This window comes from Furipterus horrens, unplaced genomic scaffold (assembly GCF_987537825.1).
Source record: "Furipterus horrens unplaced genomic scaffold, mFurHor1.1.pri manual_scaffold_7, whole genome shotgun sequence".
Lineage (NCBI taxonomy): Eukaryota > Metazoa > Chordata > Mammalia > Chiroptera > Furipteridae > Furipterus > Furipterus horrens.
The window spans coordinates 38,965,877-38,992,327 of NW_028327177.1; the positions used below are offsets into that span (position 1 = coordinate 38,965,877).

The window sequence follows — 26,451 nt, forward strand, 5'->3', positions numbered from 1 at the left end:
ATGCCCGAATTGCCCTCTGTAGCTAGCCCTGGCATTTCCTGCAAGTGGCTGTGAAGGGAGTCACAGTGGGCAGTCTCCAGTGAGGCTGGCCATGAAATGAACACAGAGGAAAAAAGCTGCATCGTCCCCCACTGCAGGGGTGAGAGGTCCCTCAGCCCACTAGGGTTTGTGGCAGGGACTAAGGGGTCAGCATCAGCAGAGAGGAGGGTGAGCCCAGAGAGGACAGGTCAGACCAGGCCAGGTCCCATCAAAAAGGGCTCTGGCCCTGGCTGCTGTGGCTCAGTGGATTGAGCATCGGCCTGTGAGCCAAGTGTCGCTGGTTCGATTCCCAGTCAGGGCACATGACTCAGTTGCACATCAGGTCCCCAGTTGGGGGCGCAAGTGAGAGGCAACCACACAGTGATGTTTCTCTCCCTCTCTTTCTACTTTCCCCTCTCTCTAAAAGTAAATAAATAAACAAAACAACAAACAAATAAATAAATAAATAAGAAAGGGCTCTGGTGTTGATTGCTGGGCAGGGCCTATAATATCAAAACCAGATATTGCCTTAGGATGAAAAGAACATTCTGAGTTCTTTCTCACAATCCTTTTCATTTAGGTAAAGGAACAATGAGGTCCAGATGCATAATTCTGTCCATTTCTGAAAGTCTTCTTTCTCTTTCAATGAGGGAGTCTCAGGCACACTCTTGTGGTTTATTAATATCACAAACAAACCATATTTAATTTTTATTTGAATTAGCCAATGAAAATATTTTATACAAGGTAAACACTTAATCATGAAATATTTAAATTAAAAAATAAATAAGCTAATTCCATCCTACAGAAATCTCCAGCTGCCACATACAAATAGAGGATATCAGTTATAAATTAAATAAGTTAAAATGAATAGTTTTAGGATATTCTGACTGATAGGTCCAGCATAAATTCCCCAGTTGCTCTCTGACTTTGTTCTTGGCCCCATCATCTACCAGGTAAAACCATTAGTCATTTGAAACTAGGTCCTCATAGAAATAGCACTTGATACCCTAATCTCCAAATTGTGTTCTGATGCAAGGACTGAGTGTGCAAAATCTAAAACAATGGCTGAAGAGCAGAGGTCAGCAAGGTGAAAGCCCAGAAGTCAAGGCCTCTTAACGCCCCCTCCCTTGCCTTCTTATGGTTCACATGGAGATAGGGAAACAGATAACTTAACAAAAAACAACACATGGTCACAGAGTAGCAGCATATAAATAGCAGTTGAGTCTAAGACCAATAGTAATGTGGCCAAATTCTTCTTTGTACCAAGACATGGCAATTTCCATCGTAGTCTTAGATTAAGTTTCATCATGGAGTGTCAGGTTTTTTAAGTGCATTGAATTTATTTAAGCCACCGAATTAGTTGGAATAATTTAAGCTTCTGGGGGAAGAGTTGAAGCCACAGGTGACAATACACAAGGCATATGTCACTGGGCCCCTCCACAGGGAGGTATTACTAATTGACCATCGCACTCCTTCATCTCAGCTTCCATCTCTATGCAGAACTCCACATAGCCTCAGTCAATCCACCGTGGTTAGCATTTGAGATCAAAAATTTTTTTAACTTTTGTCCTCCTTTATATTCTGAATTATTCTACATAAAGGAGTAGGTACAACACAGGCATTGAAGCCTGACACCCATATGATTCGATCCCTTCAGACTAATCATTTAACCACTTTAAACTGGTATCTATTAAATGGGTAAGGCCACCTAATTCAGAGTTGTTAGAAAGATTGGGATAATGTACATAGAGTGCTCACTATCATGCCTGGCACATAGTAGGCACGATAGCTATCATTATCATATTATCTTTAAGGCTCCTGATGTTGACAATGGAGTTAATAATGACATTCCCATTAAAAGAAGGAAAGCATAATATTATACACTAGGTGGAACTATATGGAATTGATAATCAATTGGCTTTGACCTACAAACATGACAATTTCTTCTGGTTCAACCTAATGTAAAATGATGTACTTCATTCAAATCACTTATTATTTCAACTTTATGAAATTCTTCCCTTCAAAGCTTGCTCCAAGAGACATAACTCCTACTACTCAAAACCTTCTTCAGATCAGTTGCTAGGGGAAGCAAAGCAAGGAGTCTGTCGGACAGGTCGAAGAGCTGATACTAATCACACAACCCCTTACAGTCTTACCCACCTGGAGACTGGGAACAGTTGTGAAGAGGAGAGACAACGGATAGGAAAGCACTTTCAGAAGATGAAATCATTATACCAAGGCAAAGTATTATTAATTCCACTAGACTATGCCATTTCAGAAAACATTAGCATTCAACATTTAACTTCTAATCATGTTTTTCTATTTAAAAAACTGCAAGTAAAAGAACAGAAAATTCATGCAATCATGCCAAATGATCATCAAAATCCATCTTGACATTACTCTCAAGTGGATATTTGCACTACTAAGTCAATATATAGTGCTTTGTCATTGAAAATCATACCCTGTCAAGATGAAATAAGTGTGACAACAGGAATAGTATGAACCATTGTGTGACAAGTGCCTCAAACATCAAGCTCTGACATTTATTACCAGAAATCACATTAGAAGGGCTCACAAGGAAGGTGAAAGAGTCCCCTGCTTCCTTCCCTGGAGGGTCTTTAAAATGGGCTGGGGAAATTTTATTTTGGTGTGGTTTTGCTTAAAGATAGGAATATAAACATCTGACCTCCCAAAGTCACTTTCAGACCAGGGCTTTAGGATTCTAAGAAAGAACACTTTTCTTCTGCCTTCGAGGGAAGTTCCTTTCATGAGTCATAAGCCAGGTGATGGGGTAGGAAGGGAGGAAGATGTGTTCAGATGAGCTGCTTGTGGAGGTAAGTGCGGCTCCATTCCAGTCCAGCGTTCTCCCTGGGGAGTGAATTATGGCCAACGAGAAGTGCCTGGGGAAGGTCACCTCTAGTCAGCCTCAAAGGCGCTGTTGGTAGCTCCCATGTATTCAGACTTCTTCTTATGCCTCATCCACATTTTCCGGAGGATGCTGGGGACACCGCAGGACACACTTCCGGTCAGTGGCAGGGAGGCTTCTGCTCCCTGGGGAAGGGTTGGATACTCTTCACTCATCTTCTTGAGATGCCTGGATCTAAGGAAAAGCCAGGGGTGTGTGGGGAGGGGAGTCACTTCACCGAGCCAGCCTTTCACTTTTTGCTCTGAAGAAGAGTAGCCTGAGCTCTTATTCCTCCTCTGTCACACAGCCTGCGACCAGGAGGGAGGGTCACTGTTGGGACGCATTCAGGAATGACTCCTCATGGGGGGTCCTCGAAAAAGGTGAGGGAAGGAGATAGCCTTGGGCACACTGGTTTATGGACCTCAGGTTCTGCTCTTGTCCCAAGTTCCACTTCCCCCCGCCTCCCACCGCCACAGGAACAATCTTGCTGGAAAGCGCAGATGTCCCAAAGCATTGGCTGGCTGCTGGCTCTGGATCAGAGGAAACCGTAACACGGGGGTGGTACATTCAGTTTGAAACTTTTTTATCTTATTTACTTCTTTACCTTTGGGCAGGGGCCCTGAACCTAATTCAGGAGGTATCTCTGACCTCAGCATGCCTGTGGGAGGCTCTAAATATGGATTGTGATTACATTTACCCAATTAACCAAAAATCTTCCAAGTGACAGTACCCCAAGTCCAAAGAGTGGCGTTAATGAAGTGGAAACCATCAAAAACACTTCAGCTTCATCCCAGGGAAACAGTTCCCCGGGGTAATTGCCATCATTAAGAGGGAGTTTGCAGCCAGCATGGATTTTGTGTTAGCATCTTGAGAGTCTGTCTACCAGGCCGCCTGTCACTCTTCTGCCACATGACCCAGAACAGGTGGGGCATCCTGCAGGCAGTGGGCTGGGAGGCCAGCACTTACCCTCTTGTCAGAACAGCTCTGCTCTCTGAACCCATGGCTGCCACCTCCAGGACAGCTGTGGGGGCCTTCACCGAGATCCGGGCCACCGGAGGAATCTGTGTTGTAAGGAAGGGGAAGGGGATGTGAGGGTGTACCATGGTCCTAACTCTGGTACAACTGGAGCCATTTGAAAGGGGGATGGCTAAACGCACCCACCATCGACCCAGGGCAACAGTCCTTACAGTTGGGTGGGCATCAGACTCCCTGGAGGGCTTGTTAGCACCATGCTGGGCCCACCTGGTGTGGGTTCAGTAGGTCTGATGTGGACCTGAGAATACGCTTTTCTAACAAGTTCCTAGGTGCTACTAGTACCAGGACCACCCTTTGAGAAGAAGCTTGGGAGAGAGCAATTCAGTCTTCCCTGAGAACTCGGTCCCCCTCACATCCCCATTGCCCATGTCCCCTTTGTTGCCAAGTTGAAATACTGCCTTGATTTCTGCCATCCTCGCCATTTCCTCTGCTGCCGCCTTCAGGGCCAGTCACCTTGGTGCCCTGGCTACATACCCCAGGCCCCTCCTGGATCTGTGGGGCCTCCCTACTGAGGGGCACTGAAGCTACATCTGCAGCCTGCTCTTCAAGCCTCCTCAAAGCTGACACCACCTCATCTATGAAGCTCTGCGCCTTCTGTCACCCCCAGGGGGCCCAGCAGTTTCAGTCCCAGCAGGGCCACACCTGCCTCTCCCAATGTTCCTGCCCAGTTCCACATCATCACTCGACTTTTCCTTCCCTCTCTGGATCATGCCTCATCTCTGCCTGCCCTTCAAGCCCAGTTCCTCCAGGGAGCCTTCCCTCAGGCTGGTGGCCCAAATTTATTTCTCTCTGTCCTCACATCCTCATAGCACTACATCCCTGTGACATGTTTTAGCATCCCACCAGTTCTATCTTGTTATGGTTCTCTACTTGTTCTCTACCAGTTTCCTAGTCCCCAGAAAGGTCACACAGTGTGTGGCAGGGCCTGGGACTTAAGCTTTGGCAGTCCTCCTCAGCTTTCCTAAAGGAGGCGGTGAGCACTCAAGAAACACGTACTGAAGTGAAAATTAACTGATGGCCTAACCTGGGCCTGGCCCAGAGGTTGCTCCATCAATGAACATACGCTATGCTTTGTCCCTCCACCCCACAGCCCACTGGAGACTTAAGGTCACAGTATTCCTGGAATTGCTGAGAAATTCCAGGTTGAGGATGCCATAACTCACTTCCCCCTTCTCTCCTGAGCCGACCAGAGGTTGTGCAGTTACTGTGCCACCTTGTGGTCTCTCGGGAACTCTCCCTTTCCATCATGCCAACAGCGGGGTGGGGGCAGGGGTACACATAGACCCACCCGCCTTCTTCCCCACTGTCCTGAGTCTGCTGTCCCTCAGTGCATTCCACTGATGAATCAGACTTAGCTGTGCAAGCTCTGAATTGCTTTCCAGCCTCTGATGAGCTGCAGGACCCCAGCCCCACTGTCTCAGGCCCAGAGGAAAGTCACTCATGCAGCCTCTTTGCCCTCTGCATTACTATTGCCTCCCACCCCCGTCTTCGTAACTGTGTCCCCATCACTACCCTACCCCATCCCAACTTGCTCTGGCTTCCTAGCTGCAGCTATCTCTGCCAAGAGCAACGTCTGAGCCCAGCCTGGGGGCTGGTGATCCATGTTGTGATCCCCTTCTTCCCTTCAGTGTTAATCTTCCCCTGGGTTTGGCTGAGCCCAAGCTGTCAGAGCCTGACAACCTGTGGCAATGGCCCCAGCCATCCTCTGTTTCCCCTGAGTACTTGGTTGGGACATGGGGCTCCTGACAAAACAGCTTGTCCCACCCTGACCCACTGTGTGGTTGTCCTAGGATAGGGATGACTTAGGTAAGATACTTAGGTTAGATTTCCTGCTCATACCAAGCACAAAGTGCTCACATCTCTGTACAGTTTGATCCATAAGGATGAGGGGCTGGGCCAGACCATCTGTAGGATTGCTTTCAGCTTTCACAGGCACAGTCCATGAATCTTGAGGGTTGATGCTCACTGAGCACAGAGAGCTCAAGCCAACCTCACCTCCAGCCATGAACCCACCTCTACTATGATAACCCATGGGTGCCCATGCTCATGCTCAGAAGGAGATGCAAGAGGCTATTTTTTTCAGGGAGATGCTGAGCTAGACCTGAATATGCGCCACCCAGTGATCCCCCTTCAAGGAAGGACAGGCAACGGATGGCTCTCGGCTCCCTCAGGTATGTCTCAGCTGCACAAGGGCCACATCATCTGAGGTCACGCCCTCCTGGGTCTCTCCACATGCCATGACAGGGAGAGGAGGAAACACGAAGGCAGGCATTTGGGCCCAACTCAGGACAACCCGGATGGGCAACACTTGCCCAAGAGAGCCCACCAGGAGGGATTGCACCTGCAGGGCAGTACCCAGGCCTGCCATATTTCTCCTGTCACAGGTATTGATCTCTATTGTACATCACTTATCCTACACCCCAAATCTCAGGTTCCAGAGAACCTGAGCTGGAACAGATGGCCCCAGACATGTCCCATCCTGAGGTAACTGGTGTTTTGTGTTTTCACAATGCTCGAGACCTCTTATGTCTCTTCCCCCCTGTAGCTGCCATTGGGAATTGGTCAGGCACTTCAATTGGACAGGGATCACACATAAAAACGCTTCTTTCCCCCATGTTTGAGATGTCCGCTAGATAACGCCTTCTTCTGTTTGCCTAAGAGCTGAATCTCTGGCAAGAAAGACAGTAGCTGCCAGTGGTGTGGACAATAAGAACTGATGGACAATAAGAGCAAAGAAGCCTCAGAACTGGCCCGAAGGACACTCAGTGTCTTGTTATGGCACAGACAGGACACAACAGCACAAGTACCCGGACTTATATACTCACCAAAGACTTTCCATAGGCTCGATTCCCACACAGATTTGATGACTTGGGTTCAGCAATCCCCACTGCAAAGGTGAAGGAGGACACGTCACTCAGTGCACCCTGTTCTGCCTCCCTTGGGTCTGTATTGATTATCCAAGCTGGCAATTTCTTTCTTTTTAAAAAATTATCTTTTATATGTATTTTTTATTTTTGAAGTTATAGTTTATATTCAATATTATTCTGTATTAGTTTCAGGTGTACAACATAGTGGTTAAAAATCACGTACTTTTTTTTTTTTTTAATTTTTTAATGTTTTTTATTGATTATATTGTTACAACAGTTCCAATTTTCTCCCCCTTGTTCCCCTCCCCCCAGCACCCCCCTCCCCCAGCAATCCCCCCCAAGTCCATACCCCTGGTTCGTAAAAATTAACTATCCACCCCTCTCAAATATTAGGACCCTTTGTAATCTTGTAAAGGACAATGGGCGAAGGTCTCTAGCTAGAGTGGTCACTCCAATGTTTCAAGTACCCACCTGGCCCCATACAAAGTTATCACAATATTATCAACTATATCCCTTATGCTCAGAGAAGGAAAACTCTGACTCCAAAAAACCTCCGCTGCCTTGCGGCATACCTCTTCAGGGGAAAGGCTAAGGGAGTAAACCCCGACAGAAAATCCGGAGCCGGAGTCCCTAAGGCGGTTTGACGTTGTAGTCAACACCGGCAACTCCTGCGGCGCACCTGAAGCCAAGCTGTATTGACTCCGTCTTTCCCTTGGACCCTTCAGCTGCGAAGAGAGGGGGGGTCTGCTGCATGGGCAACAGCAGACCCTCCATATCACCCTGCCCAGGCTCTGTAGCTTCAGCTTCACTGGAGAGGACACTCCAGCGTCATCGCAAGATGTCGATTCAACATGGGAGGAGACAGATACCGTGTCACTCCCGAGTCGGACTGCACAGCCATTCTCGGCGGTGCAGATAGACTCTTAAGAAGCTACACCATCGTCTCTCGAGACGGACGGCTGCCGACGACGAATTCCTTATGCTGTAATTTATATCCTTGTGACTGTTCTGTAACCACCAATTTGTACTTAATCCCTTCATCCTTGTCACCCAGCCTCCCAAACCTCCTCCCCTCTGACAACTTTTGGTCTGTTCTCTGTTTCTATTTTGTTTGTTTATTTTATTCTTTAAATTCCACATATACGTGAAATCATATGACATTTGTCTTTGTCTGACTTATTTCACTTAGCACCATACCCTCTAGGTCCATCCGTGCTGTCACCAAGGTAAGATTTCCTTCTTTTTCATGACAAGCTGGGAATTTCTAAAGGCCTTTGTACCAAGCAGCAGAATTGAGCAGTAGGATCCAGCAGCACGGTGACTGCTGAGGGGAGGTCACCTGCAGCCTTGGCACCCTTCCAGGGGGCAAGAACTAAGGTCTAATAGTGAATGTGTCCTCAGCATCTCCTCCCTTCCTCGGGCACCAGATCACAGAGGTTATCAGGAATGAAGTCTTTACGGCTTGGGTCAGTTATTTACCTTTCTGCTCCTAGACACCCCTCTGTGAAAATTAGCAGAGAAGTCCCGCCTGTGGTGGGAAGCACAGCATTGTAATGTGGAAGAATTGGAGCCTCTCAGAGTCCTGAAACATTGGCTACCTGAGAGGTACATGAGAATCTTCTTGCTATGGCTTTATTCCTAAGGCTTGACCTACTTCTGAGTAATTTCTACTCTGAAGCCTGAAGCTTCTGAGAACCCAGGTGCTGAGCTGAGGGAGCTTGCACTGGGCAGGGGGGTGGGGGTAGGGGGAAGTGTCTTTCAATATTGCCCTCCCCTGGGGCAAACATTCCAGGATGAGCCCCATCCTATCATACTTCAGCATACAGAAATAAAGCACCCCACCCCCAGGAAAACATCTCCATGCCAACTAAACAAAGTTACAATACTACCAACTTCAAACCATGATGTGCAGTTCCTATTTGTGAGTATTTACTGTGTCAGGCACTGTGCTGAGTATAAAACACCACACACACACACACACACACACACACACACACACACACTATGTATTTAATCCTTATCACAACCCTGACAGCCTCCGCTTTCCAGATGAGAATCCTGAGGCTTTAGTAATAGTGCATAACAACTTTGATGGCGCTGGTAAAGATGCTCTCAGGAACAGCAAGCTGTCCTCTCCAGTCTTCCAGGGCTGGAGAAACTAGACCCGGGGACCCCCTAAGCCAGTCTGGGAGGAGTTTGCCAGGAGGGCAGTCCGCAGAGAGAAGAGTGCCAGTGAAGGTCCAAGGAGATAGAATATAAGGGCGTGGTCACAGGATGACACAGCAGCTCAGGGTTGCTCTGTGCACGAACTAGCAGGGACAGGAGTGTCGCAGGAGGTGGCCGTGGAGACATCAGCAGAGGACAGGTCCTAGAGGGCCTTGGTCATGGTGTGGGTGATTTGAAAGCGATGGTGACAGTGTTTAAAGAAGAAAAATGGCAGAGGCAGATTTTGGCTTTAGAAGGACCCTTCTGCTAGCCTCAAGGAGGGAGGGGCCTGATGGCTGAGGGCCAGGGTTGGGGTGCTGCACACAAGGGATGATGAAGGGACGTTGTGTCCAGGTAGCCTGAGGTAGATTCCAAGAGGGAGAGATGAGACATATCTAGGAGGTGACACAGTCACTGTTCAGTGTGTGAAGTGGTGGGCAGAGGGTGGGGGGAGGAAAGGAGTACAGTATTCCCTTACTTATAGGAAGTATTACGTTCTAGACCCCCCCCCCCGCGATAGATGAAAATCCGCCAAGTAGGAACCTTACATTTATTTTAGTATTTATTTATATATTTTAAGGCTTTATAAACCCTTCCCACACACTTATAAACCATTCCCAATCCCTTATTAACCTTTCCCACTCCCTTATTAACCTTTTCCATGCTTTTATAAACACCACTTATGTTTTTAATGACTCCAAAAAACCTCCGCTGCCTTGCGGCATACCTCTTCAGGGGAAAGGCTAAGGGAGTAAACCCCGACAGAAAATCCGGAGCCGGAGTCCCTAAGGCGGTTTGACATTGTAGTCAACACCGGCAACTCCTGCGGCGCACCTGAAGCCAAGCTGTATCGACTCCGTCTTTCCCTTGGATCCTTCAGCTGCGAAGAGAGGGGGGGTCTGCTGCATGGGCAACAGCAGACCCTCCATATCACCCTGCCTAGGCTCTGTAGCTTCAGCTTCACTGGAGAGGACACTCCAGCGTCATCGCAAGATGTCGATTCAACACGGGAGGAGACAGATACCATGTCACTCCCGAGTCGGACTGCACAGCCATTCTCGGCGGTGCAGATAGACTCTTAAGAGGCTACACCATCGTCTCTCGAGACGGACGGCTGCCGACGACTTATGTTTTTAAACACATTCTACACTCTTAAACCTATGTAACTTTAACAACATATGTATATAGTACTGCAAAATCCCGCGATATAGCAAAAAATCCCTGATAAATAATTAAATGAAATATTTTTTAAAATCCCGCGATACAGTGAGGCCGCGATAAGTGAACCACAATATAGAGATGGACTACTGTATAGGGAAAAGAGCCCAGTGGCTTGCTGGGAAGATGGATAGTGGCCCCAACTGAGAAGTGAAGAGAGATTTGAATGAGGAAGGTGAGCTCCACTAGAAAAAGTTGATTCTGAGGTGCCTGAGGACATCTTGCTGGAAAGGTTCCACAGGTGACCAATTCTCCCAGGCCCAAGAGGTGGGGTGTCTCCTTTCCGGCACCTGAGGTTCACCTGCTCAAGGCCTCACGGCCTCTGTCTTCAGAGTCTTCACAGCTTCCAAGATGCTGAGAATGTTTCTCCCACACGAGAAGGCTACAGCACCCAGGAGCTGTCTCCTGTGGCTCAGAAAAGAAACAAGTCCCAGATCTGAGGTCCCTGGAGATACACGCCCTGACGGGAGAATGGAAGACTATCCGGTGGCCAGTACCAAGCCTTCCTGTGGAGAACCTGGACCCGGCTCTGGTTCAGAAGCCCTCCCTCTCTCCCACCCCCTCTAGAATCTATCAGATGCCAGGAGCTGAAGCTTGAATCAATGCCCAGCTCAATCTTTTCTTTTTTTCCTTCTAAGCCCGTCTAGCACATTCCTTGCATGAGCTGACTGTCACACGTTGGGCAGGTTCTCTCCATTTCATAACTTACTGTTCTCCTCTCTCCGAATAAAAGACTGACTTGGTCAGTTCAAGCTCCCATAAGTTACTTAGCAAGGAAGGGAAGTGTCCCCTAAAATGAGACACCTGGGAAGACATTATTCCCTGTGGGGAAGAGGCGTTAACTAGGAAATCAGGAGATCTGAGATTTAATCTCAGTTCTGTTGCTAATGAGCAATGCCACCTTGTGTAATTCACACTGTTTCCATGGTTTCAGTTTCCTCTTCTGTAAATTGGCAGGGGTGGGTGCCATAGATGAGGAGTTCTCTTCCTTCAGTGGGCATTAGAATCACCTGTGGGAGTCTGTTAAATCACAGATGCTGTGCCGCACCCCACAATTTCTGATCCAATAAGTCTCAGGTGGGTCCCAACATCTGCCTTTCTAGTAAGTTCCCAGGTGATTCTGCTGTTCCAAGGACCCCACTTTGAGAATCACCCATTAAATCATCTCTAAATCCTTGCTAACCAATTTGTTGTCCTTGGACCAATATCCTCAGCATCATGTGGAAACTTATTAGAAACATAAAATCTTGGCCCTTCCTGAATTGGAATCTGCATAAGAAGGTTCTCAGGTGATTCTTTTGCACATTAAACTTTGAGAAACATGGCTCTAAATTTACTTTATGATTTTGTAGTGAAGATATTCTCTTTTTGTCTTTCTACACACACATGCGCCCACCCACTCACCTATATATAGACATAGAGAAAAATTTACCTCCTCTTAGTTTGCAAAGCAGATTGTGGTTTTCCTAATGCTTTCAATCTACATACATATGTGTATATGTAATCACCTAACTAGAGAATATGGATTGCTTTATGCATTCTTATAGTAGGATTATAAAAACAGGATCAGGGCATGAGTGGTCCAAGAAACTTCTGAGAAGAGATATGGATGAAGGGTCATACTCAATGGAGTTTTATTTCAGTTTTTGTAACATACAAAATAGTCGACACACAAGGGCTTTGAGAAGGACATCCCAGAAATTCTGTTGTATATTTTTGGAGTTAAAATATGAATAATTTCAGGCTGTAGGCATAACAGACATAACCTAAATGAGCAATTAAAGGCAAAATACCATCGCAGACTTCAGTGAGCCAGAGGAAGAAGCCTGTTTGACTGCTTGAGATGGAAGCCATTTATAAACATAGTGTGAAAGGTAAGACCATAGTTTCCAGCTTTTGAAATGAATTTGTCACAAGATTCTTTTTATAGGTTGTTGAACTTGCCTAAGTCATTTAAATTTAAGATGGGGAGATTTTAAGATGGTAGATTATGAAGCGTCTGTATAATTACACACTGCCTATAAAATAAATAACATAGGCTTCTCCTGCTTTATGAGTCATGAGTGACTACACTGGTTTTCTCTCCCCTCAGACATAATAACTTTCATCTCCTCCTAAATTCAGCAGGGCTTCCTGTGGGCAAGATGGTAGATGGAAGCATCTTTGCTCACTACACACACCAGAAGCAAGTTTCATAGATAGAAGGTGTTGTGGGGACTGCGGTAGATAGGGTCTGAGAGCAGGTGCACTGAACAGCATGCATGGGGGAAGTGTGCAGCCCCCATGCCACAGGTGCTCCACTTACCTGTCATGACCAAGGACACTAGGTAAGACCTTGATGCAGTCAGATAAAACACAAGCCAGGATGCAGACACTGTGGCTGCTGCTCTAAGTGACTCATTCTCCCCCAGGAAGGTACCAGGAAAAGGGGTCAGGGCACACATACCTGGTCTGGTGGGGGTCTTGGCAGGGTGAAGTCCCTGCTGCCATGAGCTCTGGAGCCGGCCAGACCTGCGGCCCTCGCTATCGTGGCGGTCACTGTGGTGTGGCAGCAGCTCCAGGGGCTGGGAAGAGTACAGGTCTGACTCAATCACCACCTGCCAGGAGGAGGAAGGACAGTCAGCTTGTTGTCCAGATCAGATGTAGGAATCAGGCCCAGGCCAGGACTGAAGCTCTGCAGATGGACCTTGTACCTACAAGCATGTTTTAGAGCCATCCTTACTTCACTGGGTGCCAGGAACAGTGAAAAAACTTGGGTGTGCTGGCCAGAAACAGCTGCTTATTGAACGTCAGAATGTCCGGTGGTGCCATGGGGCAGGGAAATGAGAGCTCCGGGGCTTCCTCACCAACAGTGCCATCAGGGCCAGGGTCCTGGGCCGTCAGACTGAAAATCAGGGCTGGTCCCCTGCACCCTGGCCTGATATGGTTTGACAACAGGACAGGTTATTTCAAATGACGATAGTCCTGGAATTTAGGGTCTTACCATTTTTGCAGCTAGATGGGTACCTTTGTTCCCAGTGAGAACAGCTTTTGGGAGGGACGAGGTGTTATCAGAGGAAAGACTTAGGGGAAGGACTCGGGGTCCAACCAATTCCCAGATTTTTAAAAAGAAAGAAGCTACTGGCAAAACAGAGCAGGCATAGCTCTGCAATGCTCAAGTTTCCTCCACCTGGTGGAATGCCTGTGTCAAGTGGAACTGGGAGAGGAATGTGCCTCCATGTGTTTTGATAAGTGGACATCTGGGTGAGCTAGAACAGAGTGCTAAATGCTAGGTCATCTGCTGTAATGATCACTTGCTGAATAAGTATTTTTGGAAGTACATTAAGGAGAAATAGCCCCTTTGCCAGGGCTCACCAAAAACCTTAAAAATTATAATAAAATACTTAAATCATTGAAAATTGAGATGTAAACTCTTGAGACAAATAATAGATTATTACCTGGAGTTACAAAAGGAAACTTAGCAGCTTTGGGCTACTATCCTGCATATTTTTATACCTGTCCAGAAACTGCAGTGACTCATTCTAAATTTCTTACTCCTTTGAAGCTGGTTGGAACCTCCAGTGTTACATGGCAGCTGCTCTGAGGTTTGTATTTACTGATGCACTTGTTCCTTCCCTCCGCAGGTGCCCTGTTCTGAGCCAGATCCTGGGCACGGGGTACATCTGTGAATGAGGTGGACCTGTCTCACCTCTACAGATGAGCTTTTGATGGGACCCCCTCAGTTGTCCACATATACAAAGGGTATTACTGTTGGAGGATATGAAGCAGAAAAGACTGAATTTTTAAATATCATAATATCAGTTGAGTGGAGAAAAATCAAATCTTTAATAAATATTGTGGAATAAATGTCAGGCTGTTGGGGCAACCGGATCCCTGTCCACATGTCTCATACCAAGATGAATATCAGACAGATCAAAGATACATGTTTAAAAAAAATAACGCCCCCCCCAAAACCTCTAACACTAGAATATGGTTTAATATAACATTTGTTACTTACAATGGGAAATTATCCCTGTGTACATAGAACTCTTACAGATCAATACAGAGGAAAAATATAGAAAATGGGGTAAAAAACATGATCTAGCAATTGACAAATATACAAATGAGCAATACATGAAAAGATGAACATTCACAATTAAATAAATTAAAACAATAATTTTTTGTCTCCTATCAGATTGTCATTCATAAAGATACCTGTTTGGGTTCAGGCAGACCTGAGTTCAACCCCCAGTTTTGACACATTGTGAATATGTGGGAAGGGTCCTCGTCTGCCCTTGCTGCATTGGGGCATAGTTAAGTGCCTGTCTGTAGTAGAGATTTTAATATCACAGTTCACTCTTTTAGCTCATCCACATATACGGGTGGGGAAAAGTATGTTTACAGTTGTTTGTATGGAAAAATACAAATTAATAAATAATAATACAAGCATAAACTCTGTGTTTCGCATACTCACAACTGTAAACCTACTTTTGCCCACCCCTGTATTCACCTGTAGCATCTGAGAGCGGCTCATACCTTCCACAGAGGAAAATAAAGGCAGCTGTCACTCTTCGCCTCAGTTTACCACATGTAGTTCTTTGCCTCAAAAATTAACATATTCCAAATTTGGTCTTATCTGGGGGTAGGAAATGAACTCTTCCTGGGCCCATTTTAGGATCCAGACTTATTCATTCTGTGCCTTTGGAGAAAGCTGATAATCCAGGAGTATTTAAGATTAGTCCCCTTTATCGCCTTTATCCCCTTTATTCCACTGCAGAAGGAGGTGTTTCTGCTTTCAGCAAGTCTTTGATGCAGGTGGGGTGGGGGGCAGCACCCCGACTGGACTCCAGCTCACTGGGTCTGTGAGGCACAGCAGCGGGTGGGCCGGCACTTAGTGCCCTGCACATACACCCCTCTGCTCTCCTCCCTCCCTTCCTTTTAGCTCTGCGCTCTGCCATAATGTTGCCCAGAACACTGGGATTTTCTGGAGTAATGCTGGTTCAGAGTCCCATTCCCTGGCCACAGGGACTGTTTGACCCAAGGGCCCTCCCCTGAACATGAATCTCCAGGTGGAATAGGAGAGACCCAAGTCTCATTGTTTGACACTTGCAGGGCTCCCCTCACAACTATTTCTGATTTTATTTTTATTCTTTTGGCGTTCCTCTCAGGAAGGAAGAATGAGGACTGATGTGTTTTCAGACCCACTTTGCAGACAAAGAAAGCAAGGCAGGAACCCTTGGGGAGACCCAGCATTTTCTCCTCTGGGAGGTAAGCAAATGTTCCCTGTCAGGACCAAGAACCTCCACCACCGCCCTTCCTTCTCTGCACTGTGGCCTGGGGGACAAGACTGGGGAGAGAGAGAGCAGAGGGACTCCTGCCAGATTATGATTTAAGGCCTTTTCAGAGTATCTTACCCCACCCCACCCTCCCACCCCGCGCCCAAAGCATGCCAACAGCAGGAAAAGACAGAGGAGGGGGCCCAGCTCAGAAGATTTCCCTTCTGTAGCTGGCTTTGTACCTGGTTCTTATTTCCCACAGTAACAGGCTCTGAGAGGGCTCCAGGGCAGTGTGGTAGGCCCACAGTTGAATGGGTGGCTGCGGCCTTCTGACACCTGGTTTGTTTTCTGGGCTGTAGGACATAGTCTGAGCTTGCTGCTGCTGGTGGTGGTCTTAGAACAAACTGGTCTGAGAGTAGGCTCATTGGCACCCTGAGCACACGGGGAAGATGGGAAACTGGTAGCAGAGTGGGTAGGTATATTAACAGGGAGTTAGAAAGGCAGGTAAGACGTAGATGATGAGGAATCATCATGATTTGGGGCTGATGGGACCCTTAGCAGTGTTCTAGCTCAACTCTCTGATTTTACACATAGGGAAACTGTGGCCCAGAGAAGCCATGTGCCCTCAAGGCCACAGAGCTGTAAGGGGCAGAGGCAGGATGAGAACTGTGGTTTTATGACGCCTGAATGCTCTTTGTCAGACCCATAGAAGTACCCACATCCAGATAAGCATTTTCCAGTGCAGCTGATCGCTCTGGGCATTTTGAAAAATCAGCAGATCACCAGACAAATCCCTCCTCCGCAAGGTTGAAATCTGGGGAGAATGTGACATTTGCAATCTCATTTCTCCCCTTTCCTGATGGTGGCCCTGCTGCTTGTGAATCACAGTGGCAGGGCCTCCGCTGACCCACACCTTCAGTCAATTCATTCCTTTGAGCTTCTCTTATAATGCAGGTGGCACCAAGTTGATCAGCATGGTAATAAAATTGCCTAAGAATCCGAGGGGGAGAAAGGACCAGAGAGATTGTCTAGAGAAGGAACAATATGTGGCTGTGCCGTGAGTTCAGAAAAAAAAGGGGGGGAGTTATGAGGAGTCCAGAGAGAGGGGAAACTGTAACACTAAGGATGGTTCAGAAGGGAAAGAAATATTTGTAAAGGAAGGAAACTGATATCCACATGGTAGCCAAAGAAGTGAGACTAGACACAAATAAGAATTTCAGGACAAAGAAAGTCATAAACATTGGTCCATTAGAGCATTTGCAAAATATGAATCATTTTCTCGGGAAGTCGAAGGGAAGCCAAGAACCAGCTGGATGAGAAAACAAGTGATCAGAGCCAATTCTTTCTCCTTTGGGACTCCCTTTCCCCAACTAAGGTGGACTGAGAGATCTATTCTGTCTTCTCTAATCTGAAAGTTCTGTAGGGCTGAGGCTGAGTTTTATAAGCAGAGGATGAGTCAGGCTGTGAGAGGAAATCAGAAATTCAGAGGAGAGCTCAAAGGCCAGACGGGATTATGAAGCTGTCTCACCTGGAGAAAGATTGCATATTTGAAGACAAGATGCTAGCTTTTGATTTAAAAAAAAAAAGTCCTCACCTGAAGATATGTTTATTGATTTTAGAGTGAGAAGAAGAGAGAGAGAGTGAGAGAGAAGGAGAGATGTCATCGATTGGTTACCTCCCATATGTACCCTGACTAGGGATCGAACCAGCAACCTTCTAGTGTATGGGATGATGCTCCAACCAGCTGAGCCACCCAGCCAGGGCTGTTTTTGTTTGTTTGTTTGTTGTAATCAAAAGCAATTTTTATATGTATTTGTATATTTGAGTCATTTTTGTCTCCGAATGAAAAATATTTTAGAGAGGGGAATTCCTAAACCATAAACATAGCAGTCTTTCTCAAAAATGTCCACTCCCAGGAAACCTTCTCAGGTTATACAGTGCCTGGCTGAAGTCAGTCGGATATTCCAGGATGCTGTGCCCTGTGTTTTGGTGGCTTTGTGTATCTCATGTTCATGTGGCTTTACCTCCACCATTGAGAATAGTCTCCTTTGTTTAGGTTCTAGGTCTCCTCAGAACTTTCTTTCCCAGGACCCCAGCAAGTATAGTGATTTAGTTTCCATTTTAAAAGTTTTTGTAACCATTGTTCTGTCCTTAAAAAGCCAGGAGATATTGGTATAAAGAGTAGTTTAGACAGAAACATTAAGTTTAGAAACTCAAGGCAAGAACTTGGTTGAGAACTAAATATTCCTAATTCCCCTGAGATTGTCCCTGAGCCATGAATGATTTGTGATTCTTTCAAACCCAAGGTAATGCCAAACTCAAGGCCTTGATTGAAACATCTGTTATGAAACTTTTCTTAAACTCTAACTTACCTAAAAACAACAGCTTCCTTTATTATTTTTTGTAATATCCACTGCTCCTTAAAAGTCAGGAAGGTTTTTCTACTAGAGTGTGGGCTTAAGTTTTCAGGGACCATGACAATGAAGACATTTTCTTGCCCTACAACAAGGAAAATTTTCATCCATTGAAATCCATTTTCTTTCTTAATATATAAAATATTTGCAGAAGGAAGTTATTTTTAAAAAGATATATAACTGACAGAAAAATAATAAGTAAAAGACATGAGTAAGGAACCCGCAGTGAAAAGAATACAATCTATAAAAGTATGAGGAATGGTATTAAAGAAAGCAAATTAAAACAATAAGATACTTTCACCTATTAGATTGTCAAAGATTATCAACATTGTTACCATATAGTTGGCTCAGGTGTGCTGGTAAAGGTACTTTTAAAACACTGTTGTTTAGAATTTGATAATGGCTACATAATTTTTCCAATATTCATATCCTTTAAGCATTTTCTTTTTTTTTTTTTAAGATTTTATTTATTTATTTTTAGAAAGAGGGGAGGGGAGGGAGAAAGAGAAGGGGAGAAATATAGATGGGTTGCTTCTCACATGCCCGCATTCGAGAACGTGGCCTGCAACCCAGGCATGTGCCCTGACCAGGAATTGAACAGGCAATCTTTTGGTTCATGGGCCAGCACTCAATCCACGGAGCCACACCAGCCAGTGCCTGTTATTTTTTAACTGAGACTTAATTGACATATAAATTGTGTAAATATAAGGAGCACACATGTTGATTTGATAACCCAGAAATTTTATATCTATAAGTGTATCCCTAAAAACATTTGCATAAGAGTATAAAAAAATATGTTCAAGTGTATTTCTTATGGCATTGTTTTAGTAGAAAAATGGGAAACCCCATTTAACAACAATTTGGTTAAATAATTAAGAAAACTTCAGATTTGGTTTGGGTAAGAAATTATGATACATTCATACAATGGCATACAAGGCAGCCTTTATAAAGAAAGTTGCAAAACAGTATGGTATTGAGCAATAAAGCATGATAATTGTTAATATGTGAGAGATTCTCACTTGAAAAAATACCAGTGTTTACTGAATGCTCAGCATGTATCAAGATTAGAACTTAGCACTTCACAGGTATTAGATCATTTGCTCCTTCCAGTTGTTCTTGAGATAAGTACTCTTTTAATCCCCATTTTATGCTATGGAAGTTGAGTCCCAGAATGGTTGGGCAACTTGTCCAAGGTCAGATAGCTAGAAATGAATAGAACTGGAATTTGAGCCCAGGCAGTTTGACTCTAAGTCTACACACCTAACTACGGTGTTCCACAGCTTCTCAGGACTTATTAACACTGTATTTTATATCTTCATAATGTTTCAAATTTCATAATGAGCACATACTGTTTTGGATATTTTAAAAAGTAATAAATGTACATAAAAACAACAATGACTAAAACGACACCTCATTCTAGGGACACTTAAAATTGCTTTTTAATGGAGAATATATTTTTAAAAATTGAGATACTTAGAAAATCAAAATGCTGCTCTGTGGAAAATTGTGATAGAAATAGGAACTCAAGTATAACCAAGAAGAAACAGTTATTAGTTAAAATAAATCTTCTAAATTAAAGTACAAAGATATATTGACAGCTTTTATATAATGAAATCTGTAAGTAAACTGAGAAATTCACAGCATCATTAGGCTCTAAAGACAAGTAAACTAAGTTTATGGTAATGCACATGCTTGTTAAAGTAACAAAAGATAATACAAAAAATGGAAGCCAGTGTTGATGAGGTTGGAGATAAATGAAAAAGCATGGCTGCAGGCCTAGCAATTGTTCAGAATTCTTGGTCCCATGTAATAAAACTATAAGCAGAAACCAGTTTTTAAAAAATCACTATTATTTCTCCCCATCTGGGTCAGTGTCTTTTACACATAATAGAAATGTAAATATTTGGTGGATGGATGGATGGATGGATGGATGCATAGATGAAACTATTCTTATCCTTTTACTTGTTAATTCTACTTTGAGGCCTATGCACCGAAGAATTAACCCCTCAAAAGAGTATTTTGTACAAATAAACTCATTGCACTGCTCTTTTTTATAGTGAGAAAATGAAACACTGCAAATGGCAACAGTAGGAGAATACCTAGGTCAAGGATGCTATACCCACATCGTGGACTCTGTTTAAATAAGAAAAAAGTACATATAAAACAAGATTTACTCTCTGTGTCTGGGAAATATGGCAGAATAGAGGGGTCTGATTCAGGGATGTGTGCTGCCTGGTTGACATTATGTCAATTATTTTGGTTATGTAGAGGAGGGAGAATACAGCAACAACAACATGAGCTATAGAAAACCTTTCTGGTTATAGTGAGAATAGGAGAGAGTGAAGAAGCTAGACATAGGGCCCTGGATGGGTAGCTCAGTTGATTAGACCATCATGCCAATACACCAAGGTTGTAGGTTTGATCCCTAATCATGGGCACAAGTAAGAATTAATCAATGAATGCATAAAAAAAAAATAGAACAACAAATCGATGTTTCTCTTCCTTCCTCTCTCTCTCTCAAATCAATCAATAAATTTTTTTAAAAAAGAGCTATGCCCTAGCTGATGTGGCTCAGTGGATTGAGCACCAGCCCGTGAACTGAAGTGTCACTGGTTCGATTCCCAGTCAGGGCACATGCCTGGGTTGCAGGCTGGGTCTCCAGCTGGAGGTGTGTGAGAGGCAACCAATCGATGTTTCTCTCACATATCAATTTTCTCTCCCTTTCTTTCTCCCTCTAAAAGTAACTAAATAAAATATTTTAAGAAATAAAAAATAAAAAGACGGTAAAGATTACTTTTTAAAAAAAATGAAAGTCCATAAAGAGATCAAAACTGAAGTTTTCTTACATTCTTGGTCAAGAGGTGTTGAGAGCTTTTGACTCTTCTTCTGGCTGGACTGGACACTGGAAAGAGAGATAAAGGAATAGTTTTAGAGAACACATGTGAGACTGATGTAGCCACAGTAACAAAACTGAGCGGGTTCACACCGAGAGTGAGGCAGGGGCACAGAGGAAGGGGGATGGGAAAATGAGGCAGGGTGCAATTGCAGTTTCAGATGTTACTTGGCTGAGTGCACCAAAGTACACAGCAGCATTATTCACAATAGCCAAAAGGTGAAACAACTCAAATGTCCATCAACAGTTGAATGGATAAAACATAATCTATACATTCAATGGGATATTATTCATTCTCAAGAAGGAATGGAATTTTTTTAAAACATATTCTACACTCTTAAACAATTTTATTTATTTGTTTGTTTATTTATTTATTTATTTATTTATTTATTTTTAGAGAGAGGGGAAAGGAGAAAGAGAGGGAGAGAAATATCACTGTGTGGTTGCCTCTCACGTGCCCCCAACTGTGGACCTGATGTGCAACTATTAATGTGCCCTGACTGGGAATCAAACCAGCAATACTTGGTTTGCAGGCCGACGCTCAATCCACTGAGCCACAGCAGCCAGGGCAGGAATGGAATTCTGATACATGTTCAACATAGATGAAACTTGAAGACATTAAGCAAAGTGAAATAAGCCAGACACAAAAGGACAAATATTGTATGACTCCACTTATATGAGATACCTAGAGTAGTCAAATTCATGAACATAGAAATTAGAATAGAAGTTACCAGGGGCTGGGAAAGAAAAAATAAATAGGGAGTTATTGTTTAACACAGAGATTTTCAACTAGTGTTCTGCAAAAATTTATAAAACATGCAATACCTGACTATTTAGTCAGGGGCACTAACAAGAGCCCACACAACAATAGCCATCCAGTGTGAATGCCCTGTCTTGAACCATAAATATATAGGTTATATAATAGAATTGGATCTTATTAGATGTCACATAATAAGGTTGCATCTGATTGGTTAATTCTTGGTACCAGAAATCCTTATATACAAGTATAGATACCTGATTTTTAAAAGGTCAACTTGGAGCAAAAAGGGTAGGTAATTACTATTATTATTATTATTTCGTAAATCAATCAAAATTATATGTATTTTTTATCAGATTGGCAAAAAATATATCTTTTTGTGTGCCGCAGAATTCTGGCAATTAGTTTATGTGTGCTATGAAATGAAAAAATGTTGAAAATCACTGGTTTAATGGGTGCAGAGTTTCCATTAGAAATGACGAAAAGGTTCTGTAAATGGATAGTGTTGATAGCTGCACTACAATCTGCATTTTCTTAATGATACAGAATTGTATACTTAAAATGGTTAAATGATAAATTATATATTATGTATATTTTACCACACATATAAAAAGCTTAAAGATCAATTAACTGTAAAAAAAATTACTTGGTTGGGGAAGGTGTGCATTTTGTTGAAAATGGAGACACCCAGACACCTCTTTTCCACACTGCTGTTAGAATGATTTACCTGGAGCTGAAATCCTGCCATGTCACTGCCCTGCCTAGAACTGAAATGACTCCTTCTCACCTATCAGATAAGTGATCAGAGAAGTGCTGCGTTATCTTCTTCAGAGCGCTTGCAGCCATGACACTGATTGATACTCCAGAGTACAGGTTAACAGCTGGTTAACAGGGCAGCTCCCCACTCCTTTCACTTGGGTGTGAATCTGAACTTGACCATCTGTCAGTTGTGTGACTTGAGCAAATTACTCATCCTGGCTAAGCCTCACCTTCCTCATCTATAAATTAGGGGTAATAATAGCACTTACCTCAGAGGGCTGTGGTAAGGATTAAATGAACTAATTCATATAAAGCCCTTGGCCCACCACCTGGTGAAGAGTAAATTCCCAGAGATTAATAATGGTTATTATGATTTTCCTCTTTCTCTGCAAGATAAGGGCTGGTGGAGAGAATAGGGGGTAACTTCTAGAGACTGTAGCGTTCCATTAGAATTTCTCTTTCTGGAGTTTTCTCTATTTTCTCTTTTCCCTCACTATCCCCTCCCCATCGTTGTTTATCCCCAAGTAGATTATTTTGAACACCGTGGTACTATTCACCCTAGAATTAAACCTACTCTGGTGTGCCTCAGGAAATAGCTTCTGGTATAATTTCTCAGTAAAACCACAGCTTTTATCTTTTGTATTTACTGTGAATTGTGTCTATGAAATCTTTCCCTTAAAGGTTTCTCTTCTTCTAGAAAGTAAAAATACACACATGTCCTCAGTTACAAACTTGATCTATGCACTGTGCCTTTAAAATACTTAAGAAACACCATAACATTTGCTCTGGCCATATTTTTGTGAGATATTAAGATGGCTCAGCAAAAAAAAAAAAAAAAAAAAAAAAATTGGCTATTAGGTTGAACCCAATACACGTGCATTGGAAAGAGGGAAATGATATGACAATAATAAGTGTTCCCCATTAATCTTTACTAGGTGGATGGCTTATTTGCCTTATCTCACTCACGCCTCCTAGCAACTCTGCGAAGTAAGTAGTCGTCATTTTATAGATGGGGATACTGAGGTTGGAATCATACAGTCAATGGTGGAACAAGGCCTATGCTCTTAACCACTAGACAACACTGCCCATGTGGCTGACCTTGTGCTCTGAAAATGTTCTGTTCATTGCTCATTGAATAAACATGGCTAAACAGTAGCATTTGTGAAAGGGCGTATCAGGGAGCACTATTGACCCTTGTTAGATAAAATCAAACCAACTTATATTTCTACAGATAGGAAATGTGACGATGTCATAGTTAAACCAATCTCTCTCAAAAGTGGTGATGGAAGACGAGGGTCTCTCACTGAGGACCCTCTGCCTGATGGCTTTGCAGAAGTAAGACGAAGCAAAACAAAAGAAGGAAGAGGCAGAGTTCTTCCATTTCTGACCTCATGTAAACTGCAAGTACTCTTCCTAGAGGAACAACTCCATGAGTAGTGAAGTGTGCATGAATACCAACCAGTGACTACCTGGTTTAACACCATGAGATGGCTGGGAATAACAATGGCAAGAAAGGAATATGGATTAAATATGTATCTTTGATCAAACATATTCATTGCTATAAATATGGAATAAAAATAAAAATCACTAAGTGATGTATTTAATGATGCTTATTACATGCAGGTGCTGTTCTAGATGCTTTACATGTTTTATCTATATTTCATTTTCCCCTCATAATAACCCTGGGAGGTGAGTTCTAGTTTTCCTTTTTACAAAAGTGAAAACTCAAGTCCAGAGAGGTTAAGTAGCCTGTCCAAGGTCACTCAGCACTGGAATGGCAGCAGCCGCTACTATGCTAAGAAAATGAAGTCAAAGGCCCTGTTTAGAATAATTTTATTCAGGTGAAGTGTGACATTGCTCCTGAACTGCATAATAATTTTTTAATTTAAAAGAGTGACTTGGCTTTGATTTTTTTCTCCCTTAAAATTTTATAAATGGAAAAAAATGATAGAAAATAGACATATGTTAACATTTTCATAATTTGCTTCCAATCTGTTTCCTACTCATGTAAAAGTAATAACAAATTGGAGGGCAAGTTTAGGTCTCCTCTTTGTCTTCCCTAATTCTATTTCCCTCCCTCCCCAGGACTACTAAAATCACCAATTTTATCTGTATCTTTCCAGGCCTATATTTTCATACTTTTCTCAAAATATGTATCCATAAACAATATGTAGTATTATTGCATATTTCCAAACTTAATCATTGTTATACATATGTAATTTTTCAGCCTGCCTTTTTCTCACTCCACATTATGTTTGGAGATCTCTGTCCACACATGCAGAACTAGTCCATCACTAGTGACTACTGTGGAGTATTCCATAGCATGATGACACCACATTTTACCCCCTCCCCTCTTCAAGGACTCTCAGGTTCTTTTCACTTTTATTGTCATAGTATTATCTCACTGTGAGCACCCACATCTAAGAGAGAAGCGGAACAGCTGGTTCAGAAGGTCATGATCACCTTGACTTTCTAGGTCCATTTCAGAGTCTCCAGTGAGAGTTCCCACTCCTGCATGTGGGCAGACTTCTACCTCTTTTTTCTCTTTGGCTATTGGGCAATAGATGTCTAAATGCCCTGGCTGGTGTGGCTCAGTGGATTGAGCCCTGGCCTGAGAACCTAAGGGTCGCTGGTTCTATTCCCAGTCAGGGCACATGCCTGGGTTGTGGGCCAGGTCCCCAGTTGGGAGCGTGCGAGAGGCAACCATACATTGATATTTCTATCCCTCTCTTTCTCCCTCCCTTCCCCTCTTTCTAAAATTAATAAATAAAATCTTTAAAATAAATAACTAACTAAATAAATAAAGCTTAATTGATGTTTCCTGGCCACACACATTGATGTTTCTCTCCCTCTCTTTCTTCAGCTCTTTCTAAAAATAAATAAATAAAATCTTAAAAATAAATAAATAAATAAAGCTTAATTGATGTTTCCTGGCTGTCTCCTTGTGACCAGGCTGCTTCTCTCTCCTACCCACCCCCACCCCCTTCAGCAATGGCCCTGTCAGTGGCTGACAAGGAAAGAAAGGAATTGTTTAAATAGGGGCTCCCAACACCAGCAGACACACCCATCCTGCCTCATTTAAGTCTGACAATGAGACCAGGGTCAAGCCAGGGTCCCGACTCTCCCAACATGGCAGGGGTTGCAGGGACAGAAAGAACAGAGGCCATAGGACAGAGGGCTGAGCGCTGGAGGGGGCAAGGAAGCTGTCCATTTACCAGAGACCCGCAGTCCCTCTGAGCTCTCACCTGAAGCCCTTCCCTGGACTTGACACCACTCGCCTCAGAACAACACAAGGATGGGCACAGTCACACTTTTTGGTGGTGCTAGTTCCAGGTTGAGTTTGGGAGCGCGGTCCTGGGGTCTGCTTAGAGGCCAGCCGGGTTAGGGCATTATTTGACCACTTTGTTAGACTTTGGGGCACTGCGGGGAGTATTTCTCCTCATATCTCACTGCCCAGATAGAAACTGGACTTTTGAAGCAGCTTGTTCTCATTTCAGAACCTGCTTGCTCACCGGAGATGCTTTCCTCACTCTGCCCCGAGAATTCTTTTTTCATCTGCTTCCTCCAACAACGGTTTGCTGACACTTTCATTCAGCATATTGGGTTGCAGTATTGAATTAAGAGAAAGAGGAATATTTAACTGCCCTTATTTCCCCCTTGGTGGATTGTTTCTCAATGATTGGTGTTTATCAACGTGCCTCCTTTTCAGAAACAAAACAACAAATATCAAAACAGAGAAGTGGTCAGAGCTCAGAGACCTGAGGGAAAACCATAGTAAAACACCACGTGACTGTCCTCTCACTCCAGCACAAGGTACCACGTTAAGGAAACAGTCAAGAACTATTTACTCACCCTTGGAAGGAATCACAGTGGTGAAAACCTCTATATTTTCATCGCTGCAGCTATAAATCTGATGCATCGTTTCAGTCTTCTCTCCCCTAAAGTGCCTGGGAACTGGAGGCCTCTCTCTGAACCCCTAGTCGTGAGGTTTCCTAATCCAGTCTGGCTCCAGGATCATTGTGCAGGTCCACAAAAGACAGGCTGGTGCTGTGAGCTCATCTCATTCCAGAGTCTTCACTGCAACATTTTCTAATCCCATCTGTCTTTTATTTTATTTTTTTTATG

The 26,451-nt window shown here is 43.8% G+C and overlaps 1 protein-coding gene across 1 annotated transcript; it reads right to left on the reverse strand.

The window, feature by feature from the left end:
- Nucleotides 1-719: 719 nt before the first annotated feature.
- Nucleotides 720-26,451, reverse strand: VXN (vexin). Its single transcript, XM_090282823.1, has 6 exons — nt 26,179-26,451; nt 20,764-20,819; nt 12,695-12,845; nt 6,784-6,845; nt 3,890-3,984; nt 720-3,118 (listed from the first exon to the last, which is right to left on the reverse strand). The coding sequence occupies exons 1-6, from the start codon at nt 26,243-26,245 to the stop codon at nt 2,935-2,937; spliced, it is 615 nt and encodes a 204-aa protein (XP_090138949.1). The 5' UTR covers nt 26,246-26,451; the 3' UTR covers nt 720-2,934.